Source organism: Crocodylus siamensis, chromosome 1 (assembly GCF_052110815.1).
Source record: "Crocodylus siamensis isolate JL-2025a chromosome 1, ASM5211081v1, whole genome shotgun sequence".
Classification (NCBI taxonomy): Eukaryota; Metazoa; Chordata; order Crocodylia; family Crocodylidae; genus Crocodylus; species Crocodylus siamensis.
In genome coordinates, this window is record NC_143395.1 from 266212626 (window position 1) to 266237937 (window position 25312).

General features: G+C 41.0%; 1 protein-coding gene across 1 annotated transcript in view; it reads right to left on the reverse strand.

Annotated features, from left to right (window-relative positions):
* The window catches only part of IL1RAPL1 (interleukin 1 receptor accessory protein like 1), a 1351669-nt gene that overhangs the window by 496854 nt on the left and 829503 nt on the right, over positions 1-25312 (reverse strand). The window contains exons 4-5 of the mRNA XM_090061969.1: positions 6794-6980; positions 4119-4272 (exon numbers count right to left, since the gene is read on the reverse strand). Of these exons, the coding sequence (XP_089918095.1) occupies positions 4119-4272; positions 6794-6980 (341 nt within the window). The remainder of the gene's footprint in view (positions 1-4118; positions 4273-6793; positions 6981-25312) is intronic.

The following is a 25312-nucleotide window of genomic DNA, read 5'->3' on the forward strand; positions in this document are numbered from 1 at the left end:
CCGGAAGAATAAAATTAACAATATAGAAACAATTAAACAATATAGAAACAAAATAAAAATAAGAAAAGCCTCAAGTATTAATGAATTGGGTTTTGGTCAGGAGGGAGGCAGGGGGTTGTAAAACCAGGAAGAAGGGGTTGTACTGCCTCAGGGGAGTGGCAGCAGTGAGGAAATGCATTTCCTCTTGGTTGATTCTCTGCCTCTCATTATCTGTGGTTGAAAAGGTCAGTAGCTTGGTAATAGCTGGCTGCTTGCATTGCTTGTACGGGGTTACAATCCCTGGGGAGGGAGGGTCACACTCCTTGGGGGCAGGAAGATGAGCTGGCTTGGTGTCAGTAAAGTTTTGACTGGTTGGAAAGTTTGTTGACACAGAGCAGGAGGTGGGGGAGGGGGTGGCACATCCTGGGATGCTGGAGGACTGAAAATTGGTCATTTTATCTCTGTGGAGCAGTCACACATTACTGTAACAGAAACTGCTATGATACCTCAAAGATAAACCTTGCCCCAAGTGGTGGAACTTTGAAGTACCTAGAGGACACTTACCACTAGTTTTTTATGCTTTAATAAAACTGTATATAAAATTACCCCTCATACAGTTAGGTAGCATTCTATAACTGAATATATTACCATCATATACTGTATTTACTCAAATACAAGACAAAGTTTTCCCCACAGAAGTCCCTTGTCTTACATTTGCAGATGCAGAAACCTCATGTGACAGTATATGCCAAGCTATGCCAAAAGCAGCATGTGCTTTAGCAATGGAAATTAACTAGGAGGTTGCTAAAATGCAACCAACTATACATGAGTATAAAACGTTTGATCCACATACTGATGGGAAGCTACCACAAAGATAGGTTAGTACAGCCTATCTGAATAAGACATAAGGTAGTGCCCACTGCATACAACTCCCCTTAATGCCAACTCTTTTTCAAATCATTGTGAGCCACTACATGGAATACAATTTTACTTCCTCGGCTAAACATCACCTTTCTTTCCCATTTCCAATTACTCTTGTTTATTCACCAGCCTTAAATGTCTGGCAAACATCAGCAAATGGGGCCCCAAACAGTTCCCCCAGAATCTCTCCGTCTCTCTCAGCCTCTCATGGCCCCTACCATGAGTTAGAGCTGGAGTTGCCCTCCACCTGCCTATACATTTTTGCAGCATCCCAGGACCCGTCACAAGAACACCCAGTTGCAGTCATGTATGGGGATAATTGGCACATAGATCCTGAGCAGTGATGTGCTGTGGTATCACCATGACTTGAAATGCTGTGGACTCTGCTGGGGCTCAACTCAATGAACTATATGATAAACCATAAGCCTTTTGGCTTTGGACTAATAACATGAGTAGTTGTACTATATATAAGCAGGTGTCAAAGTGTTCAAAAGTGTGTTTATGGATTGCCTGTGCAAAAATTTGCAGCAGTTTTAAAAAAGGTAAACTGCATAAATTCTGTCCAAACTATGTCTACGGATACATGTAGTAACTTGCCTATATGCAACTTCCCCCCTCACTTCCATGTACTCAGAAAGAGCAGGGTCTGATAGTAAAGGGAGGGATGGGAAAGGGGGGCAGAGTATAAAGAGCTAAGGGGTTACCTGACTCCCCAGATTTATGTTCCTTGCTGTAAAAGTGGGAGGGGGAAATTCAAGGCAACCCTCCAATAATTAGATTCCATATCTGGAAAATTATAACAAATGTATACATTTTCCATATAGAGAATCTAATTATTGAAGGGTCATCTTATATTCAGTGTCATTTTATACTTGAATTAAAATATTTTGGTACAGTAAATGCAGTAAATATGGAACAAGATACAGTCTGAGTAGGGATACTTCTGGTTTTATTAGTTATATTAAAATTAATCTCCCCCTCCTTTCACTTGCTATTATATTACAAGGCACATAGATGCTATAGGTCCACGAGAAATATGATGGATATGAAATAAAGTAATATCCTGGATTAATGAAGTCAGCAGGAGTTTCACCACTGACTTAAATGGGGCAAGATTTTACTGCAGGTATTTATACTTTTCTGCAAAATAACTGACTTATTGCATAACCACCCTCCTACTCAGGTTGATAGATAAACATCATGTTTCCATTCTACTAAAAAAGTACTTACTTTGGCAATAAAAGATTAGTTTTATAAGGGTTGCATTTAGAAGGTAAAAATTCAACAAAAATATAAAGGCTCTATCAGTTAATTTTTAGTCAGAGGTAGAATAGGTAATCTAACCTTCATTCTTTCTAAGTTATCAAACACAACCTCCAGTTCCCATTCACTGCAGATATTTCAAAGAACTGCAAACCAAGATTTCATTCAGAATGCTATACACACAGCTATTTAATGACTTCTTTGCCTCAATTTTCTTGAGCGGGACCGGAATAGCCCCCCACCCCCAGGCCTCCCTTACACCTGGGGAGGTGCACCTAGGCCAAGGATTAGTGAGGAACTAGTTAGGGAACTTCTGGAGGGACTGGATGTATTCAAATCAGCTGGTTTGGACAATCTTCACCCTAGAGTACTGAAGGAATTAGCTGCGGTCATTGCGGGACCCCGGCACAGGTTTCCGAGCACTCGTGCTGCTCTGGTGTGGTGCCAGAGGACTGGAAAAGGGCCAATGTGGTTCCCATCTTCAAAAAGGGGAGGAAGGAGGACCTGGGAAACTATAGGCTGGTTAGTCTTACCTCAATCCTGGGTAAGCTTTTTGAGAGAATTATTCTGGCACATGTCCATGAGGGGCCAGCAGGGGAGATATCCTTAGATGCAGGGGTAGCAGTGGACATAGTCTCCCTGGACTTTCGCAAAGCCTTCGACACTGTCTCTCAGCCTGTTCTCATTAAGAAACTGGGGGACTGTGGTGTCAACACCTACACAGTCAAATGGGTCGCCCACTGGCTGGAGGGCCGCACCCAGAGAGTAGTAGTGGATGGGTCATTTTGAACCTGGAGGGATGTGAGCAGTGGTGTTCCGCAGGGCTCGGTCCTCGGGCCCGTGCTGTTCAACATCTTCATCAGTGATTTGGACAAGGGGGTAAAAAGCACCCTGTTCAAATTTGCTGATGACATTAAGATGTGGGGGGATGTGGGCATGCTAGAAGGAAGGAATAAGCTACAATTGGACCTAGACAGGATACAGGGGTGGGTGGATGAGAATAGGATGGGATTCAACACTGACAAGTGCAAGGTGCTGCACCTGGGGAGGAAGAACCAGCACCATACATACAGGCTGGGGAACTCCCTTCTTGTCAGTGCAGATGCAGAAAAGGATCTGTAGTCATCACTGACGCCAAGATGAACATGGGCCGGCAGTGTGGGGATGCAGTCAGGAAGGCCAACCGTACCTTGTCATGCATCCACAGATGCATCTCGAGCAGGTCCAAGGAGGTGATCCTCCCCCTCTATGCGACACTGATCAGGCTGCAGTTGGAGTACTGCATCCAGTTCTGGGCGCCTCACTTCAGGAGGGATGTGGACAACATGGAGAAGGTCCAGAGGAGGGCCACTCGCATGATCGGGGGCAGCAGGGCAGGCCCTACGAGCAGAGACTACGGGACCTGAACCTATTCAGCCTCCACAAGAGAAGGGGGGATCTAGTGGCCTGTTACAAACTAGTCAGAGGGGACCAGCAGGCACTGGGGGAGTCCCTTTTCCCCTGAACACTACCAGGAATGCCCAGGAATAACGGTCACAAGCTGGGAGAACGTAGATTTAGGCTAGATATCAGGAGGCGCTACTTCACAATCAGGGTGGCTAGGATCTTGAACCAACTTCCAAGAGAAGTGGTGCTGGCCCGTAGCCTGGGGGTCTCTAAGAGGAAGCTAGATGAACAGCTTGCTGGGGTCACTTGACCCCAGCACTCTTTCCTGCCATGACAGGGGGTCGGACTTGATGATCTGCTCAGGTCCCTTCTGACCCTACTAACTATGAAACTATGAAATTTTCAGTTTCGTAATTTGCTTTCGATACGTCCTGTATTCAAAGATAAACCATGTCATTAAAATTTATGTATGGCTAGGTAGATGAAATGACTTCAACACCCATGACCTAAATAAATAAAAAAGGTCTTTTTAACAAAATCGAAGAGGCATTGGGAGAAAATATAATTACCTGTTACTGTTAATTCTGTAGTTCTTCTGACAACAAAGATTCCATATTTTAATTCACAAGTATAATTTCCAATGTCATCTTCTCTAACCTCCCGAATAACCAGAGTGTCCTTTCTGAATACAATACTTGGTCTCCACGTTTTTGTTTTGCATTCCTGTTCAAAGACAGTATAATACTTCAGTTACTAAGTCCTCTAAGTATAAGTTGATTATTGTCAGTGTTGCCCAGTCAAGAAGCCTAGGAAAGGTCTTAGCATAAAGCCTGAGATCAGTGACTGCACATTATACTGAGCCTCCTCAAAATCAAATTTTGATTCAGATAGAATACAAAAGTCTTTAGAATTCCACATTAATGACTGACATTATAGCTGCCAAGAGCCCAGAGGAACTCAGGAAATTTATTCCCATAGTGACAGTGCTTTGAAGTAGTAGTGTGAAGAACTTCTTTCCTTCCTATATATTTAATATTGCCTGAGGTGGGACTGTTACATAACCAGAAAACTCCAGTCTATGGATTGGAATTGCTGTACAGTAATAATTAAGTCAAATGAAGGGCAGCAAAGGTCAACAAAATAGAAAGAGAAGCAGGTAAGGTGTGTCTCCATGCTTGAAAGCATTTTCAAATCTGATTTGAAAGGTTTCATTTATCCATGCTCTTACTATAGATGAAATCACATTTTCCAGTATCTAAATGCATATTATTTATTCAAAGTATAATGTTTCATAATTTTGAAGTTGCATAGATGCAATTGTATCTGTTGCATTCATGCTGAAATTAATTCTTATTTTCATAGTTTAAAACGTGGACTCATAAAATCCTATGACTATCTAGGCTGAACTTTGGCACACACCAAAAAAGTATAACCAGATCATATTATTCCTTCATGTACAACAGTGATGCATATATTAGCTATGTAACTGTAGTTCTTGCTCATTTATACAGTTTGGGATTCAGCACACCCTGCATCAGTCTACTGAGCATGCTCCTTAGGCTATATTCAGGCTGGTAAGCTGCCTGGGGAGAAACAGAATTGTCCAGGCATGTGTATAATGTGAGGCAAGGTATGAAATGTTAACTGGAGAAAAACCATGATTAGCAGGTATGAGAAAGACTCTCCCATCTCCTAGCCCAGTAACCTAGTAGTGAGAATTACTCAGGTAGTAGAAAATCCAAACTCTAGGTCACTCTTACCCAAAACTATATAAACACCACACCACAGGCTAGGTATTCTCTAGAGTCCTGTCCTGACCTCTCTTTTTGAGCTGGCCCTACTGGGCACTCAGGAGGGGAGGATATGTGGGTCCAGAGGGTGTGTGGCTTAATGAGACAAATGGTGCCCTGTAAGGAGGAGGTCTTAAGGTTCCAGTTGGGGCCCCTTCTACCAGTGGGTATCCCAGTACTTATATCCATTTTATCTGATGAATATTAAACACAAGATGCATTGGCCTGGCTTCAAGAGGGGAGAGGGGAAGATATCCCACATCAAATAATTTAAGTACAAAATTAAATGGATTCATGCTTTTAAAGTATTTTTGTAGGGTTTCTGGGTCTTCCAAACACACTAATCTTTTGATTCAATGTTTTCGTTATTTAAAAGGGAGATTCATGCTTCTTCAAGGCTTCAAGGGCATCCTGCTTCCCATCAGATATGTAGTCTTGCGCTCTACGTTTACAAGTACCTATAAATCTTGATTTTTTAAAATTATTATTATTAGAATGCAGAGCAGTTTAAACAGAGACTAATTTCAGATTTACCCAGGAGGACAGAACTATTCTGCTTGCCAGTGAAATATGTGTATTAAGGAATTGAGCTTAGAAAGTGCTGAAAGGTGCTGCTGAGCATGTTTCCAACTACAATCCATAGAAACTACATTGAGCAGATTGCAGGCTGTAACATGTATCAATAAAAACTAGGTTGTGATCTCCAGAAATAACCCTCCAGAAAATTAATGCCAAACACTAAAATAAAATAATCAACAAATCCTTGAGAACACCAGATATTTTACGTGAAATGCAACACTCAACAACTTAGGCATTGGTTCATTTACCTTTTCTTGCTGGTATTGCCTGAACAAGAGACAAACTCTGATTAGTATGTTTTTCACTTATATTTCACTGTAAAAATTAGGAAAATGTAGAATTCTTGATGAACATTAGGTGGCACAACCTGAATTTTCCACTTGGGTATTAAAATGCATGGCTTCTTATTTAGCATTTTCAATATATTTTTGAATGAAGTTTACATCTGGGAAGTGGGGGCTCCAGTAGCACAAGCTGGAATATGGCATAGTATAAGCAATTGCTCCATATGCTTTTCTGCACAGCCTTACTGATGCACATCACACCAAGCTAGACTGGCAACACTTTTTTTTTTTTTTTTAGCCCTGAGGTTTAGTTGAAAGTGAACCACTAATCATGTGGCTGTTTTGTGACATGAATAAATGGGAAGTAGGATAGTGTCAAATAATGCAGCCTCAAGAAAACACTCTCTAGAGAAAAAGGCACATCTTCACCTTGTTTCCCATCCCTCCATAGTAGTGTCTTATCATTTATTAATGTACCTTAAATCCAACCAAGTTGTACATCCTGTCCAAAAAAAAATGTTCAGATTACCAAAATGCAGCAGAACATGGCATAATATTTTGTTGAAGGTGAAAGCCTTCTGTATTTCTTACCTTATACCACAGAATTTCAGGCTCTCTATATGGAATTAAAAAATCCTCTATGTCAGGGCATGAGATTTCCTTGCTTTTGCTAAGTTCAGCTTTTTCAAAATACTTCATCTTTGAATTGTAGCAGAGTCCAGTGTCATTTTCACCCACTGTCAGCGAAATGGATACTTTCATACAGTAAGTGGAGTTTCTGTAACATAACACAAATAAAAATAATGTCTATTGTGTAAAAATAAATTTCAGTCCATGTAACATTGTTTTTGCAGTTATAGTCATCCTAAACAAGCAAGCAAAAATATGTTTTTACATTATATTTTGTGTATAGTCTTTGTTTATTCATGATGGACTCTTGTCATTCCCTACCTCAGCCACTAGCTATAATGGCATAAAAATAACTGTCCTGAAAAACGTGACTGTAGGTTTTCTCCTTCCTTCTCTTAGAAATCTGTTCCTTCTATCATTACAGTCCATATTAAATGGAGGACAATTTCCTGCAGGGCAAGGCAAATGAAAGTAACAGCTTCATATTTTAACCAACAAAGCACCACAATCATCCTGCTGCCAAACACCACTAAAACAGTTCTCACGAGGGAACAATCAGTTTATATCACAGCAGTCTAATGCCAGTGGGAATATCTGGCATCACACCATGAACTAGAGACTTAACCAATACATTAGATTTAAACAGGTTTTCAAGTGAAGCAGAAAATATATCTTTTTACATAATTTGATTAAAAACAAACAAACAAACAAAACCCAACAATTATTGTGGCCCTTTAAGTTAGAGAAAAGTGCATATTTTAACTGGAGGACTATCAACTGGTTTAGCTCAGCCTCCCAAGCCAAAATGTTACTTCTGCATTATCCTCAGACTTCATTAGCTAGATCTCTGTCCTGCAACTTACTACTTTCTTCATTGGCCCTAGGTTGATATGCCAGACAGCCAGAGAATAGGCAACTTTGTTTTGCTTCCCACATTTCACTATACACTTTAATTAGTCCCAAAGACAAAATTACTTGAAAGGATTGTTTTTTCATTTTGAGTTTCCAGGTGGGCAGCATGAGACTGCCTAAGGTTGAGTCCTCTCCAGGAGGGCAGTGTGACAGAATAAAATTCATCCCCTACTGTTCTGTAAATGCATTTGACCCCTAATCTGCTTTAAGTGGTTCCTGCAGAGAGCACCAAGACTTTTTTCCCTTTACTTATTTCACTCTCAGACTCTGTGAGCTGATTGCTGATTTACAACAGTCTGGCATGCATCAGGCATTGCCGGCTCTCTAAAGATAGCCACATTTTGAAATTGCCTTTGGATGTCTTCACACCTGTTTACACTTTCTGTTGAAGAGGAGGTAATTAAGGTACTAAAAATAAGAGAAACGGCATTCAAGGAGTACCACATCCCCATTTCCAGAAGAAAATGTGAAGTGAAAGGAACTTATTAGGGATTAATAAATAGAACATCATTTCTGGAAGTGTACAGCTTCTTTGAATGATCTTAAATCATGAAATTATTTTCTGTGCATTTAAAGGCAGAAAATATAAAACATGTTCTCTATAAAGGAATCAGCTTATACTCCTGTCCTTGGCACTGACACATTTTGTGCATTCTTGTGACTATAGTTCTTTAACTACTACAGCCATAGAAAAACAATTTATTCCTTAAATACAGATAGCTCTTATGGTCCAAGAACAGGTCACTATTCTTACCAGTACATTTCTACTTAAAATTGTTGAAATATTTTAAACAAACAAAACTCTTGTTCTGGACTGAACTACGTGGTATTAACTATTCCTTCTTTTACTTGCTACTTGGAAGTTTTACTTTTGATTTGAGAATTGTTAGCCAAGTCAAAAGGTATCCTCAAGTGCCACCTACGTTTGCCCAAATAAGTCATTTTTCTTTTCTAAGATTAAATTATCCAAACTTTTCAACAGGAAGAATGGTTCTGATTTGTGTTGGGTCATGAAGTGAGACCAGCAGCAGGAGATAAGCAAACACAGGAATTTTAATTAGTATATTTTACATTTTCTTCTTTCCTCTCTTCTCAATAAGCACATTATATTGTGCTTAAAGATGCAAAACCTATGATTTAAAAATACTTGGATTCCCTCCTAGCAGTAAGGGAAAAATTCCTACTGATAATTCTGCTCCTCTGAAGACATCAGCTGAGTAGAAGTCTCTCAGCAGAAAATACTGTAGGGGGACTCGCATCAGCTGAAGGCTGGATAATCAGATTCTTTTGTTGTATTCTCATCACAACAGAAAGTATTCTTAATAACCTTGTCTTTCATGAATTTATCTGAGAATTATCTTAGGCTCGAGGTGTCCATTGTCTGCAAGAGCATTTTGGTACTTGGTGACTTAAGCCCTATTTGCCCAGTTGGAAATAGGTGTGTAAAGTGTCAATGTACTGAGTTTTGAGATGCTGATGCTCTGAGCAAGTAAGAACTTACTCCAATGTGCTGACATGCCCAGGTTGGGACCTGCAATCAGTTGGCTTGTATGACATGGGTTTCTGATAGTAGTTTCTGCTGATAGCCACAAAATATTTAAAAAGAACATGAAGATCTAATTACTGTCCAGTGACCTAGGTCTCTAAAGGACTCTATACTGTCACCCTAAATAGGATCAGGAGTTATACAAAAAGTTTCAAGAATAGATCCAGAAGAGGTGCAGCAGTGCAGTCATGCCACCTTCAGCTGTACTGGGTATGAGCAGCGACTTATGAGCTCACAGCCTGGCTAGTATGGGCTTCTGCTGGAGCTCTGTGGTGAGCTTTATGACTTAAGCCTCCACTTTCAAATGGCTCCAGAGCCTAGGGAGTGAGCACCACTGCTGTTCACCCCCCAGCAGAAGAAAAGAGGTATGGATAGCAATGGTGCTCTCCGTCTCAGCTCTGGAACCCCACAAAAGTGAAAGCTGGAGCTTATGCTGATCATCTGGTAAGCTCACTGTGCCTGTGGGTGCTCGCAGCAGGGGCACCCGGCAGTGAGCTCAGAGCTCATTATGCATAGGCAGCACAGTCAAAGGAGGGTGCGACAACACTGCTCCTCCCCCACCCCTGGATTTGTTCTTAAAGACTCCATGTGGAACTTGCCTTGATGCAGCTTTGTCTCCAGGCAAAAATTTCACACTCTGGGGATAAAACCATAAAGGAATTGCACAGAAAAAAGAACAATGCGCGTTAAAAGAAACATTCCCAGTTTCACAGAACCAGGAAAGCAGACTGAAAATTTGGCTTTCTAGGCAAGTAGGAGTATGTGATGCATTTTCTGATATCTGACATGAGCTAGGAGAAAAGCTCAGCAGTCAAGCCAGCATACAAGTGCCTCACAGGGGCAGAAATGTTAGTGCTCTGGAAGTTTCCAATGTCTATTGAAGTATCACCCTCCTTTCCACAGCAGGGAAAACCCTCACTTGCATCTTCCTGAACAATAGTCTACCTCTTGCTGAAGAAGTCATAATGGAACTCAGTGTGGTTTCAGACAATCATATGATCTTTGTTGCCCACCAGATCCAAGAAAAGTGTCAGGAACAACATCAGGACCTGCATATGGCCTTTACTCACCTCACTAATGCCTTTCATTCCATCATTGTGAAGCCCTGTGGAAAGTACTGGCCATATTTAGATGTCCTGAAAAGTCCATCAAGGTCCTGAGGCTTCTTCATAACATGACTATGACAATCATACGTAGGGAATTTTAGAAAGATCCATTTGTCATCCAAACTGGGGTCAAGCAAAGATGCATCATTGCCCCAATTCTGTTCTCTATTTATTCAAGTTATCTTGGATCTTATTAAAGACTGCCTTCCTTTTAGAATTGACATAGAATACCAAACAGATGAAGGACTCTTCAATCTTGGATACTTTTGCTCAAAGACCAAAGTTTGCAAAACAGCCATCTTTAACTTTCAATACACTGAATACTGAGCCATCCTTGTGCACACCGAGGAAAATCTGCAGACCATGCTGGAACTCTCTGGGGAAGCCTACCAAACTTTGGGCTTCTCTCTCAACATTGAGAAGACAGTGTTCTTTATCCTGCCCAAAGCCAGGAAGGTGACCTTCCTACCCAAATTGCCATTGAAGGAAAGAACATGGAGGTACTCAAGCACTTTCCCTACCTCAGTAGCCATCTCTCTCAGAGAATGAACATTGATGAGGATATCCAGCAAAGGAAGTAGTGTTCAAATTCCTCCTTTGGGAAATTACTTTGGCGTGTCTTTTTTCATCACAATCTCTGTAAAGAAATCAAGATCCAAGTCTACAATGCTGTCATCATTCCTACTCTCCTCTCTGGATGTGAAGTGTAGGTGACCTACCATCATCATCGCAGCAGCCTGGAGAGGTTTCGCCAGCAATGCTGCCAGAAAATGCTCAGTATCAAATGGGAAGATTGCTGCACAAATACCAGCATCCTTGCTAAACCCATTGGTACCAGCACTGAGTTGGTGATCCTCAAGCACCAACTTCACTGGACTGGAGATTGTGTGCTGAATCCTGATTCTCCAAAAACAAATGCTTTACTCCAGTTTAGCAGCAGCTTGAGATCCTGCTGTGGCCAGAGGAAATACGAAAAGGACACTTTAAAGGCATACCTCAAGAAAATGGATGTTGGCATCAAGAGCTGGAAGGAGCTGGCTGCCAACTGATTCCAATGGTGCTGCAACATTAATCAAATGGTACCATTTCAAAATAAAGCATCTTGCTCTCGATGCAGAGAAGAGAAAGTGAAGGAACGAAAAAGCGACGAATCCCAGCCTGCACCCTATTCTCTCTTACAGTAGGACCTGTAACTTGTGCAGACTGATCTGAATTGGACTCTTAAGTCATTTCAAGATCCATCAGTGAGTCATGACAGAGATCTTCCTGGAATAAAAGCAATTTCTGACAACGACCACTCTAAAGGAAACAATAATAATAAAAGACACCCCAAAATGAAGCAATGGGAAATTATGTGGCTTGTGTTTATAGAAAGAAAGCTTCACTCCACAGACAGCTTCTGTCAGTGATTCTCAACTATAGCATGGTGGCGTGACAGCATTGTGCCACTGGATGCTGTACAATATAGCAGTGTTCAGTGTGCAAATACTTACCCATGATCCACAAGATAACCCCTCGGATTTTGAATAAGAGTCCTTAGTGTTCTGACCTGCTGTGGTCTTTCTGAGCTCTTTGCAAAAGAAGAATTAGTGTATTAATTTTCCAAAGTCAAAAATGAGTAAAGATTAAATGTGATTTGCATTTTCAGAGGGTGCCTTAAGTCTAAGGAGTGGTTCTTTGAGTGCAAAAATATTGAGAAGTGCTGATCTCACCTCTTCTGGATTACCTGTGTATCCAATACATGTATATTGCAAAAGTCCAATTTGATAACAGCAAGTCCTTCCCTACCTCCTTTTTGCTTTTTCTAAATGCTGTTATTTTTCGTTCTTTCCTTTCCACTTACAGATTCATGCAGGATTGTTGTGCAGTGTCACTAGCTAGAACTATATGCCTTCATAGAGGTAGATATGCATTTTCTATTCTCTTCCTATATCCTCCCACAGACATCTCAGTACAGGCAACCCCTGCTTAACACTATTTCACTTAGCACTATTTGGCTATAATGCTCATTTAAAATTGATACCTGATTTCATTTAGCGCTCAGCGAGTTTCATTATAGTGCTTGTGGTTGCCATCTTGGGATCATCAAATACTTTTCACTTAACGCTCATTTTGTATAAAGCTTGTTTTTTCAGGAACTAATTAAGAGCACTAAGCAGGGGTCATCTGTAAATTTCATTTTTGCCTGTAATTTTTGCCTGTAAATTTCATTTTTGTGAATATTAACAAAAAGCAAACAAGTAATCATGAAATTATCATTAAAGAGAATCAATACTTAAAAGTTTCAGCACCTTTACAAATAGCTTTCCCTACTATTTTCCAATTTTTACCTGATATCTATAAACCATATTTTATAATATACAATTAGGAGGCACAACATGGACTGAGGTTTATTGCGCTTTCGGTCCCCATGTTTCTCTTATGATTCAAGCAGATGTACAGATATAGATTTTAGCTTTCAGGATTTCATCAGCATAATACCATTGGTAGTGAGCAGCATATCATGTGCTTTTTCAGAAGACTATTTTCTTGCAGATTTTTGTATTGTTTTGTAGCAATCTAATATTGTCTCACAAAGCTTCAGTAACTTTTCTCACAAAAAAGAGGAGAAACAAGAAAAATAAAATGGTACAATGACTAAAATGACATGCTCAAGTGGTGCATGAACAAAATGCAGGGTGTGCAATTGGCTTAAGCAATTAATTTCAGCAGAGCTAACTTGAATTGAACTGTCCAGTATATTATATTTTCAAACAACATGTTCAATTTAATTTCTAACAAGTGGCTTGAAGAAAATAACCTCATGTTCTTTTCTTCATGGAAACTGATGCTATATTGCTGACATTACTACAGGAGTGGCAAAAAAAATAGCAATAGTAAAATAGTAATACATGATTTCATTGAAACAGGATATTTAGAATATGAAATATCACAAAATAAATGCAAAGGTGTCAGAGTTGCATCTGAAATTTCATATTTCCATATTTCTATTGTTACTATCTGAAGGATTCCAATTGGAATATATATAGGTTTGCTCTTTTTTTTCATTCTCAGGTTTTTAACTGGTACTTAGAAAATGGTCCTCTAAACCTTCATACATATGGTGCTGGTTCTGTTGTCGATGCTTCTTCTTCAGTTGGATAAATTGGACTTGGCTGAACTGAATCGGGGCAGTGACTTAAATCAGTTAATTGAATCACTCTCCCCTGAATCGGGCTGAATCTGAATTGAATACGGCACACTTTGCACACCTCTACTAAATTGCAACAGAGTCCATCAATCTCAGATCAGCTTTGTCAGCCATCTTTGGACCCACAGATAAAGCAATTATGGAATACAAACATCCTCAACTGTGAGGGATGGCTGATTATGATGATGACCAGAAGGATAAGTTAGTGTAGCACGTCTGAGTAAGATATATGGTAATGCCCATTAAGCACAGTTCCTTTAAGCACCGACTCTTTTTCCAAGTCACGGTATGCCACTACATAGAATCCATTTTGACTTCCTCTTCATTTCCAATTATTCCTATTCTTCACTAGCCTCAAATGCCTCTCAACCATCACCAAACAGAGCCCCAAACATTCAACCCGGAATTCCTCTCTTGCCCTCTCTCTCAGCCAGTCACATATGATTAGTGTGTCCTCACCCCTGACGGGATGAAGCCAGACTGGGTTGCCTTGCACTTCATTTGCATATACATTTTTGGTGTATCCTGGGATTCATGACAAGAACATCTAGGTCTAGCCATGAGTGGGGGGCTAATTATCACACATCCTTTTTGGGGGGGTAAATCTGGAGTATACACACATATTGAACAGTGCTGAGCTATGGTGGGGTTAATATGGCTTGAAATACTGTTGATTTTTCTGGAGTCCCACCCAAGGACCTATATGGTAAATCGTGAGCCTTTTTCTTTTGACTAATATTATGCATAGTTTGCACTATATATATGTAGGTGCCAAAGTACTGCTTAAGATTTTATGGGGTACCTATGCTAAAACTTGCAGCAGTTTCAAAAAAGGCAAAATGCATCAATTCTGGATGAACCAAGTCTATGGATACTATATGCAAATAACTACATCTGTATTTAATTTTAAAGTCAGTGTTTTCAAATTTGCTTTTCAGTTCTATGTGCTCAGGAAGAGCAGGCTCTAAAATAAGGAAGGTAAAGCGGCTGTGAAAGAACAATTTGGGGAAAGGCAGAAGGCAAGGAGGCTACCTGGCCCCCTAGATTTTTTCCCTGCTGTAGCAGTTGGAAGTGAACAAATTCAAGGCAAACCTCCAATAATTAGATACTTTACCTGGAAAATTATAACAAATTTACAATTTTTCCACACATAAAATCTAATTACTGGGTGGGGGGAGGTCATTTTATATTTGAGTAAATCTAGTACTCTGATTTCCAGCTGTATCTTCTTTTCAATGTATTTCTTATTATTATTACCAAGGATCCTGGTTTTCCCTCATAAAAAAAAATCACAAACTCTCTGATAAAAAAACCTGCCACTTCTATGCTGAACCCTCCAAAATTCATGATTAAAATGAAAGGCCCTTCCACTCCCTGCCCCCCAAGTTTCCCTGGCCCTGCTGGTGCTCCTTACTCCCCACAACAGCATCCTGTGTATGCAGCAGCAGTGAAGGTCACAAGCCTGCACCACCACCCCTGCTACTGCCAAGCACATGGGATGCATCACAAGGGCAGTGTGGAGCTTGCAGTGGCAAGCAGCTTCCCTGTATAGCCCCACTTTGCCCTGCCATGCTGGGTAACACCTGCTGGGCTATGGAGACCCCAAAGGAGGGCAGTAGGGTGGGAAGCCAGAGCCCACAGTGGGCATCCCACTCCACTCTGCATACAGATCTGGGAGGCATGGGTCCCCCCTTTCCCTTGGGAATGCAGGCAGTGGTGAGGAGCTGGCCTCACCCCTCACCACCCAGACAAGCCACCTGAAGCCATGTCTCACTCCCTGCCAGAGTCCTGTGGCCACTGCATCCCCAGGCCCCAAGCCCTACATGCTGCATGGCTGGGTGGCAGCCCCAAACCCCAGTCCCAGCCCTGCCCACTCCCTTCCTTTCTCTGGGGGCCTCAATATCTCCCCTTCTCCCCACACAGTTACCTACGGGAGCTGTTCTCCAGGCTGCCTGGAGGCCATGTGATCTATATGCACATGAGGTCCCCTGCCTGATCATCCTCCTCCTGGTCCCTCCCTGTCCCCAGCAGCCTGGATCTTTGCCAGCCAGCAGAGAATTCTTTGCAAAACTCCAAAATCCACAGGTCTCTCTGTTAAAATGAGAAATCCACGTTTTCCTTTGGTAAAAGGTAAAATGTGCATTTTCCTCTGTTTTTCCATAGGAAACAGAAAACCATGTTCTCTGGTTATTGCCATGCTCTAAAGTGGCCTCAGGGTACACCCATCCAGAAGCATCATTAAGTCTATATAACATAGAAACGCATAAAAAGATGTTCAGAAGGCAGGTTAAAAGGTGCATGCATTCTATTTTCTATGGTTTTATTCAATTTTATGCATAACAGTGTTGTAACATGTAATGTTTAAGAGCTAGTATGAGTAATTTTCTTCTTGCTAATTGAAGCCCCTAATACATAATGACTGAAGCCTGAAACAAAATCATCCTGTAAGTATGTGGTGTAGGTTCCCCCTCCCACTCTGCATGGCTACAATATTGATATAAATCTCCCAGTATAAACCTTGCAGTATTTTTTCTGTTACTAATATAGCAGAAGCTCAACCATTCTTCTATATATATATATAAATAGGAGAGAGAATAATTCATCTGAATGAACCTTACAGACACTGGTAATGAAGACAATCATCTTAAAGGGTTATCAGCTGCTAACAGTACATGAATATCAGGCATTGTCCAATGCTATCACTAAGTTCTGTCAAAAGACCAACACTTATACCTAAAGCATTATTCATTAAAACTCAGCTAAGTTCAAAGCTAAAATGTTGCTAATTATCACCTACCTATATGTTAAGCCACCTCTACATAGTATATATATTATGTAATTATTTGGTCAGTTTCATAATATACATTTAATTGTACATTGAACCAACAATTAAATGTAATGTAGATGACAACAGAAACATGGAGCACCTATTGTCTTATAAATTTATTCTGCTGCACTCTAGAGCTGAAGAAAAAGAATTTAAGGGAAGCGGGGCAATGAAGAGTCTTCTTACTGAGAGAAAAATTTAATCAGATCTAGTTGCTGGACTTCATTAGTACCTGAAACAATCATAACGCTTCTGCAAGAAGCTTACTTAGGAAAAAATGTCACTGGCTAAGCTCAGGTTGTAGCTAATAGCCTCTCAGCTGACTAGTTATTTTATAATGGCCCTAAAGAATTTTTCTTTCTTTTTACCTCCCAATACAATAATCAGACTTAACCTGTGTGGGTCAAATATTACCACAATTCAGCTTCATTCCTTATCTTAGCTTTTGAAAAAAAGCTGCAGGTCAGAGTCTACTATGTTTAGGGGAAATGCAGAATCCAACAGATTCTGTTCTTGTGTCTCAGGTGCACCACTTTATTGACGTTTATTAAATCCTCAAATATCAAAAAATTCAGAAAGTAAATGAAATGCCACAAAAAAGTGGTAACAGTTTTTAAGACAACAAATGCATTTTAAATTCAATTTCTCTCAAAACTGATAAGCTATTATGAAGTAGAAAGAAAGGAAAAGATGGATAACTGCACATAGGGCACATGTGAATGAAAATATAATGCACATGAACATGAATGCGAGTATGATGAGTGTGAAGCTGGTAATGATATCTTGCAGATATTGGTTAGGTGAGATTATAGTCTTCCAGAACCAGATGATCCCCTTTTTGTTTATTTTACGAATACACATACCTTAAACATGATGGATCTGAAGTAGAGTGTCAAAGGTGTGGTAAAAACAATCCTCCTGATCTTAAGGAAGGCACTCTATCTATAGAAATGCAATAAAATGGAGTTTCCCACCCTCCCACCATTACCTAACCTGGTAGCAAATGCACAGGTAAGATTATGACTCAGTCTCCTCCTTACCCACTCTTCTACTCTGTACACTAGAACATGGGGTACTGGACAGGGTAACAGTTCCAGATTATATGTTTGTACTGGAGACAAGTTGATAGCAAGGTAGGTCTGCACCTTACAGACTGACCAGACAGAAAAACAGAGTATGCGTGTGTAGGTGTGTGCATGCACGTGAACAAGCTAACATAGCTGACTATACTTCTCTGGAGATAAAAGGCTATTAGGTCTGGAGAGGGAAGTGTCATTTTTAAACTCGTGCTTTTATGGAAGGAATCTGCCAATTCATTATTTATGGGTAGAGCAGGGCACACGAAAAAAAAGGTGGGGGGGCTGTGAGGGATGAAGTTGGGGAGAAGCAGAGGGTACCATCCAACTTCTTCCCACTGTCTTCCCACCATCCAACTTTTCCCTCTGAATGATCAGGTGGGAATCTGAGATTCCAGGTCTTGACACAACAATAATTTGGGAGGGGAGGGGGGCAGGGAGTTTTAGTCCCAGAATGACTTGTTGCAAAAAGGGGAATATGTTCCCTGAAATTCATACGGTAGCAATTGTAGTTTCTTTTCAGTTATGGCTTGAGGTTTCTATTTACTATTTCATCCAATGCCGAGTGATAATTCTCTTGAAAAGGGTGAAGCGACAATGAATGATTCCCAAAGGAATCTGGGATGAAATTGTTTTCATCCAGTCAAAGAAGGTTGAGTTTGAGAGATGGATTATTCTTCTAATTAAGAGATATGCTGATCCTGGCACAGGGTGTCTGGGAAAAATACTTTTTGGAGATCCATATCAAGTGTAATGCTGATAGAAGTAGAATCCAGGAAAAAATATATATATATTATTTGCTTCTTTGAGTTTTTTCATTGAAATGAATAATTAACCTGACCATTTCTTTGCATTCTCTATTTTATCATTCATTTTAAAAAGGTAAAACTTTGGTAACTGTTATTTTTGTGATACCGGGTAATTTGTAGGACCTATGAAATGAAGAAACTGACAACTGTCTAACTTTTTGACAGGTTTTACACAAGTGAACAGCCATTTCAGAGCACATTATTGCACTGAATTAATCTTTGACCTTCAGGAATCCTAGAAGATAGCCTATGTTTTCTCATTTGCACAGACTGATATTTTTATACATCTAAACTATATTGTGCAGTGCATTTTAGGGTTAATGAAAGCTAAATAAACTAGGAAGAAAGCAAATAACTTATTTTATTTGTGAACTAAATCAAGCTTGATAAAGACAAAGGCTTTAAATTACTGTGCTAGTAAGCATCCTCTTCACAAGCAATTTTCAAAATAGTCTGTGTCTCTTCTTCACAGCATCTCACATCATAACATCCAAAAACTTTGACAGTTAAAGTTACTTCATTTTATAAATTATCCTGAGATGTGAATGGTACTTGATTAATCTTATGAAGTGGGGCTTCAGAGACTTAACTACAAACCGAATCCAGTCCAGTATATTCACTATAAAAACATAGAAATATTTTGATGCCAGTATCTTGGAGAAAAGCAACTTTTAACAGAAAAAATAGAAGCAATATTAGTGATGAATCGATACTTATCCTCTATGCCACATTAGCATCAACTTAATTACACAAAATGGGTGCTTATGCATGCAACAGGGGTTTAGCTCAGCTTAGTTCTCCCTAAATTGAAATGGTGGGTTTTGAAAAAGCCACCTTTCCACCATTTCAATTTAGGGACACCTAAAGCAGATTAAATCACTGTTGTGTGTACAAGGGTGAGGGGGCCTGATCCATAGACCCTACCTGCCTTTCCCATGGTGGGGAAGGAGATGCAGGACAAATTGCCATCAGGCCAAGTGGCCCCTGAGCTGCAGGGGACCCTGGTGCTTCCATCTGCAGTGGTGGTGCCCCTCAGGTGACACCCGAACATTGCCCCAGTCTGTGTGTTCCCAGGGGTGCTGCTACCAGGGAGGGAAGCACTAGCCCTATGCAGCTCAGGGGCTGTGCGGCCTGGCGGCAGAACATGCAGGCAGACTTGACTAAATAAAAAAAAAAGCGTTGAGGAACCTAATCTTTTTTTTTTCCTCCTGGAGCTTGCCTGCCTGCCTGAGCTGTGTGTGGCCTGGTATTTCTCTCTGTGGTGGTTGTACTCCCAAAGACCACCCAGGCCAGGGTCCCCCAAAGCTCAGGGACTGATCAGCCCATGGCAGTTTAACCCCCTGCCACAGGAGAGGCATGTAAGCCCCAGTACCCTGTGCACTGTCCCCACCATCTTCCCACTGCCTGGGACCATCCAGGAATGGCTGGCTTGCCCCTGAGGCAGAGCAGCAGGGCAGCAACGCGGCAGGGGAGTGGGTGGGTGTGCTGGTGGCAGGAGAAGGCAGCAGGGATGATGCATGGGGCATTGGAAGCCCACCAACCCCCACCTTCCCCGACCACATTGGCTTCCAGCACCCTGCGTACTATTGCACTTTGATAGGTAACGAACTAAAATATCTCAGAAGGGTTTTACCTTGCTACATAACAAAGTCATATAGGGCATATGTACACACCACGTTTTTTGCCCTTTCATGTGCTGCAACTGAGTGTCTGTTTGTAGAAGTGGGATTTTGCACTTAAAATTCTTTCTTGTGCATTAAACTAAAGCTCCTTGGATGTAGTTTAGTTTTGCTCACTGAGAATTAAAGTGTTGAGTCAATAGATTCATTGCGTGCAAACACAAAGGCACACAGGCTTGTAATTAACCCCTTTGTCCACCAGATGTCGTTGTGACTTTTTTGTAGTTCACCCCTTTGAATTCCTTTTGCTTTCAAATTGCTTCTGCTTTTACTTTTTTCTTGTGTGGTTTGCTGGCTCCGTGCTTCCACAGCTGCATGGCAGGGAATGGGCTTGGGGTGGATGGGGGCCTCATTAAAGTGGAATATGCTGCCAAGAGTGTAAATACCAATGCCATTAAAACAATGCAAAAGGACAATTAAGCCGCTTTAAAGGCCAGTTTTGTTGCGTGTACAAAGGCCCTTTAAGTGTTAGAACATAGGAACTGCTATTTACTGGGCCAGACCATAGGTCAATCTTGCCCAGTATCCTGTGGCAGAGAGTGAGAGGGAGAATAAACAGGGTTTTTCCCACTGTTCCTTTCCCAGTTGCAGCCTCCAGCATTTAGGGTAGATGAAGCTGCAACTCAGAGGCTATATCCCTAACTCACATGCTTAATAGCTACTAATGCCCCAATCCTCCCAAAAATTGCCCAGTCCCTTTTTGAATCTGGCTAAACTGTCAGCTTTCACAACATCTGGTGATAATGAGTTCCGTACTTTAATTACATGCTGTGTGACAAAGAACTTCCTTTTGTTAGTGTTAAACTAACTTTCATTTTACAACTTCTTGTTCTTGTTTTATAAGAGAGAGTATATATTAAATCCCTATTTACTTTGTCTTCACCATTTGGTATTTTGTAAATCCTGATCATGACCCCTGTCAAACATCTCTTTTCTAAACCAGATAGACATAATCTGTTTAGTTTTTCCTCTTATGAAATCCGCTCTGTAACAGGACAAGTCCTGCTGGGCAGAAGCAACACCCAGCAGCTGGCTGGCTGGCCCCTACTCCAGTTCTTCCATAGCACCATCTGGTGTCTTTCCTGCCATGCCCTACTGTTATGGGAGGTATCCCAAGCCTCTGGGTGGCATTTTCTATTTGGGCCACTTTGCTCCACCATTTGTATTTCTCTAGGCCTCAACCCTCTTACTCCCTACTTACTCTGTCTGCTACCTTCAGTACTCAGACCCCTTATTCTGACCTTATCTTCTCAACAATAGACATTCATGATGCTCACCTCTCTCTTGCTTCCCCTCAATGACTTAAAGCGGGGTTAAAACTCTCAGGGCACCTTAAGGTACCTACAAGGTAGCCTCAAAATCTCTTTCCAGCTACTTCTGGTCCTTTGGTTATTAGCCTGATCCCAATGCACATACTGCCTTTCTGGACACTTACACCACCAAAAAACCCAACATGGGCTTAGATCTTCCTCTTTCAGGTCCACTCAAATGAAAAACAACCCTCCCCAGCCTTACACCTCAGGGTTTTCCTTACTGTACCTTCAGGTATTGCCATGGTTCACCTAGGAGCCTTATCTTCTTCCCAGCCATGGCAAGAGTGCCCTCTACAACCTGAAGATGAACCTTTTATTCACTGAAGCCCCTCCCTTTCTGGCCAGCTAAACCTGTCTCCCAGCCTGAACACCAGGGTTTGCTTGTACATCCCTGCAGCTCTTTGGCCTGCTCTGTGGCTATGATCTCTTCTTAGTCCAGTCCCACTAAGGCAGGGCTACTGGTGACTACAGGCATCTTGTCTCTTCCCCCTTTCACTGCTTGCCACTGGAGGCTTCTGCCTAGTGGCCCTTGCAGCTGTCTTTTCCTCCTTTGAGCACTTATCCCTGGTTTAAAGGACTCCGCCAGTCCTGCTTACTCCACAGTGTTCTCTCAGTAACAGGGCAAGTGTTCCCTGCTACACCCTTCATGTCACTAATCATCCTTGTTGCTCTTCTCTGTACCTACTCTAGTTCTTCTATATCCTTTTTGGGATTTGAGGACTAAAACTGGACATGGTACTCAAGGTCTGGATGCAACACGGATTCATAAACGGGCATAAATGATACTTTCTGTTCTGTTAAATGAAAAAACAAGTTAAAAAAAGACAGCTGTGTACACAGCAGAATGAAATAGTCCTCTTTGGGCATTATATCCGCTTCAGTGCCCTATTTACATAACCGTGCACACAAGTACCGCAAGATATTTGTTTTAATTAGAATATTCAGATTAATCACACCAGGAATTAGTAATCTGTTTTACTGCATGCTTCATTTCTCAGAAGTTGTAACTGCAGTTCTGTTCCTTCTCTAACAAAATGAGGATACATCGCATTATTTAACTGCCTCTTGTTTTTATTCACCCCACCTGAATGGGATGTTTCTAATTTGCAGTCCCTGAGTGCTAGTCAGAAAAGTATATCCCTGCTTTGCTAAACTTCTTTCTATTCATGTTCATATGTTTAAGGGAGCTATCAATTTTCCATTGACGCTTCTGATAAAAAGCAGCCATTAAAGAGCATTCAATTTTTTTTGTCTTTATAAAAGTTATAAATAATCATTGTGGCTTCTTGTATAAAGCAAAATTTTTTGGTGGCATGGCATACTTTTCTCTTGCTCTCTACCTTGTTAGAAGTCTAAATCAAACTCATTTTTGAAAGCAATAGAATCAATACTACTTTGGCACGTTCCTACATCCTAATAAAATTACAATTCTTCAATAAAAGAAATGCTAGAGTAAATTATGATGACCTACTATATTAAGAAGACCTGGGGGTAGCAATTACCTGAGGGAACACTTGGATAAAATGAAGTGGAATCCCCATGGAATTTTTAAGAATGAGTTAAGTTATTAAGAAAAATACAAAAGCAAATTTCCTAGCTTCTTATGGCATGTGTCATTTTTGTAACCTACCACATAACTCCAGTAAGGGTTCCAGCACATCTGTAAGACAAGGGAGATAATGTCTACACAAATATTATTTTATGTACATGACATATACTTTGAGGAAAGGTGCAATTCCTGAATACAACTTACCATCAAAAACATTTCAAATGGAAAAATGCTTTAACTGTTGGTATCATTAAAGAAAATACTTAGATACAATGCACAATTTATGCAGTGAGTCATGTGTAGCCTATACACACATAACCTGTCTAATGTGATCTTAGGGTCAAATATGTAAACAACTAACTACATCTTTATTTGAAAATGGCTGATTCAATCCTAAAAACTATTACCCAGGAGTTCCAGGGAGTTTCTGGGATCAGGAAACCACTAAAGAAAACCACACTTAAGATTCAGTGAAAAGGTTAAACTAGAAAGGCATCCATAGTAACATGAAATCTTTTCCCTAATAAAATTCAACGTTTTTCTCCAGAGAAACACATAGAAGAAACACTTCCTGCAAAGGTGTGCAATCCTTCTAGAAAAGAACAAGGTTGGGGGAGAGAAACCACATTGCTTCCTTACTCTGGAATAAAATTCTCCCCAGGAAGCAGTCTCCTAAGCCCTTTGAAGAAGACAAAACTTACTGCTTTCTACTGGAAGACACTACATAAAAGCAAGCTGAAAAAGCAGCAAATTTCATGCCTTACTTATCACTTGCTGGTGGAAATGTAGTACTACAGTCTCCAACAGCAAATGCCAGTTTCTTGGATGAGGGACAGACATTCAAAAAGCCTGAGCCTGAATTGATTCAATCTTTGCAGGTTAGTCTAACCTGGCTAGGCTAAACCTGTTTGTAACCGAGCAGACATCCCCTCTTGACTGAAGAAATGCAGGCGCATGCCTGCAGTGACTCAAGCTAGAAGCCAGGGGGTGCTAGAGCTGCCCTCCCTTCCCTTGTATAGTGCTGAGCTGAGTGGGGGCATGGCCATACCCTGGCAGGATGTTCTGATTAGGACGGGGTACTTCCTGCTCCTAACAAACCCAGCAGGGAGTTGATAGCACAGTGTTTATCACCCCTAACTTGGTTTATCAGACCATCAAGAAAACAAAAGCTTCTCTCCATTAGTTCACACTCTCCTTAAACAACTTTTTCCAAGGAAGGAAAGGAGGGACATTACCAGCTACCTCTTGATTAGATCCAAAAAGCCCTAAGCTGACTTATCCTGTCTGCCTTTGCCCCGTCCCACACAGCATGGACCAAAGCCAGCATGTGGTATGCTACCTAATGCTGAGAGGTGTCTGTGTAAAGCAGAGGGAGGGGAGAATCCCTATTTGAGCAGAGAGCGGTGAGGGGAGGGCAGGGGGAAGCCAGGCACATGCCTTACAGTCTCTGCCAGAGCTCCAGCCAGGGAGCAGAGGGGAGGGACCAGCTTTGCTGTGGAGCAGAGCCCAGCCCAGAATACATGCTGGGATGATGGAGGACTCTAGTTAAACTTAAACCAGGAAGGGGTCTGGGACAGACATTGCATTAAATCGGTTTGACCCACATCAGTTAAGTCAGATACTACATTCTACCAGGTTTGTCTCAAACTGGTTTTAGCCATTTCCTATGGTTTATCTGTACTGGACATGTGTTCTGTTACAGGTTTAAACCAGTTTCTGATCACTTAAACCAGTTTATGTGTACTGTCTGTCCCTAGCCTAGAAGTTACATTATTCCTGCTCCACCTTTCCTTTAGGAATAGGCAGTGTTGGCATACTTTTGCTTGCATTTCTACTAGGTAGTAGCTAGAGGGGTTTTTCATGGTTTACACAGAAAAAAAGACAAACAAATGAACAAAGTGATAGCTGGGACAGAAATCATGGATTGGCAGAGGGAAGTTATTATTCAAACCCAGACACCCATCAAAATTGACTTTATTATCTAGGCAAAGCAGTGCAGGCCAGAATGACTATGCATAAACTGGGTTCTGATTACAGAGCAATTACCACATAAATTGTTACATTCAGAGGGTTGTCATGTATTGGAGCAATTGTACAACTGGAACATCCCTCATGGTAATTCAATGGACTTTTTTATACAATAAAATCTCAAAGCATTACTTTGGAAACAAAACAGCATTCTGAGTAGCTTCTCTCACTCCTCCTCTTTACATGCTCAACCAATATAAACAACACATCTCAAGCTGCAACTGGAATGCCACTGTCTTCTGTCATGTAACAAGCAAGTTTCTTCAATTAAGCAGTTCAAAGGAAGCTCTCTGCTATTATATAATTAGCAGGAAACAGAGTAAATTAATCTCTTGACCTAATTCTTAAAGTTTTCCATCTGGGGAAATGCTTGTGGATCCATTATCCCCCTGACTTCCATTGTTGGACTGCCCCCTTACAATTAACCAAGGAGAATAATACTGGT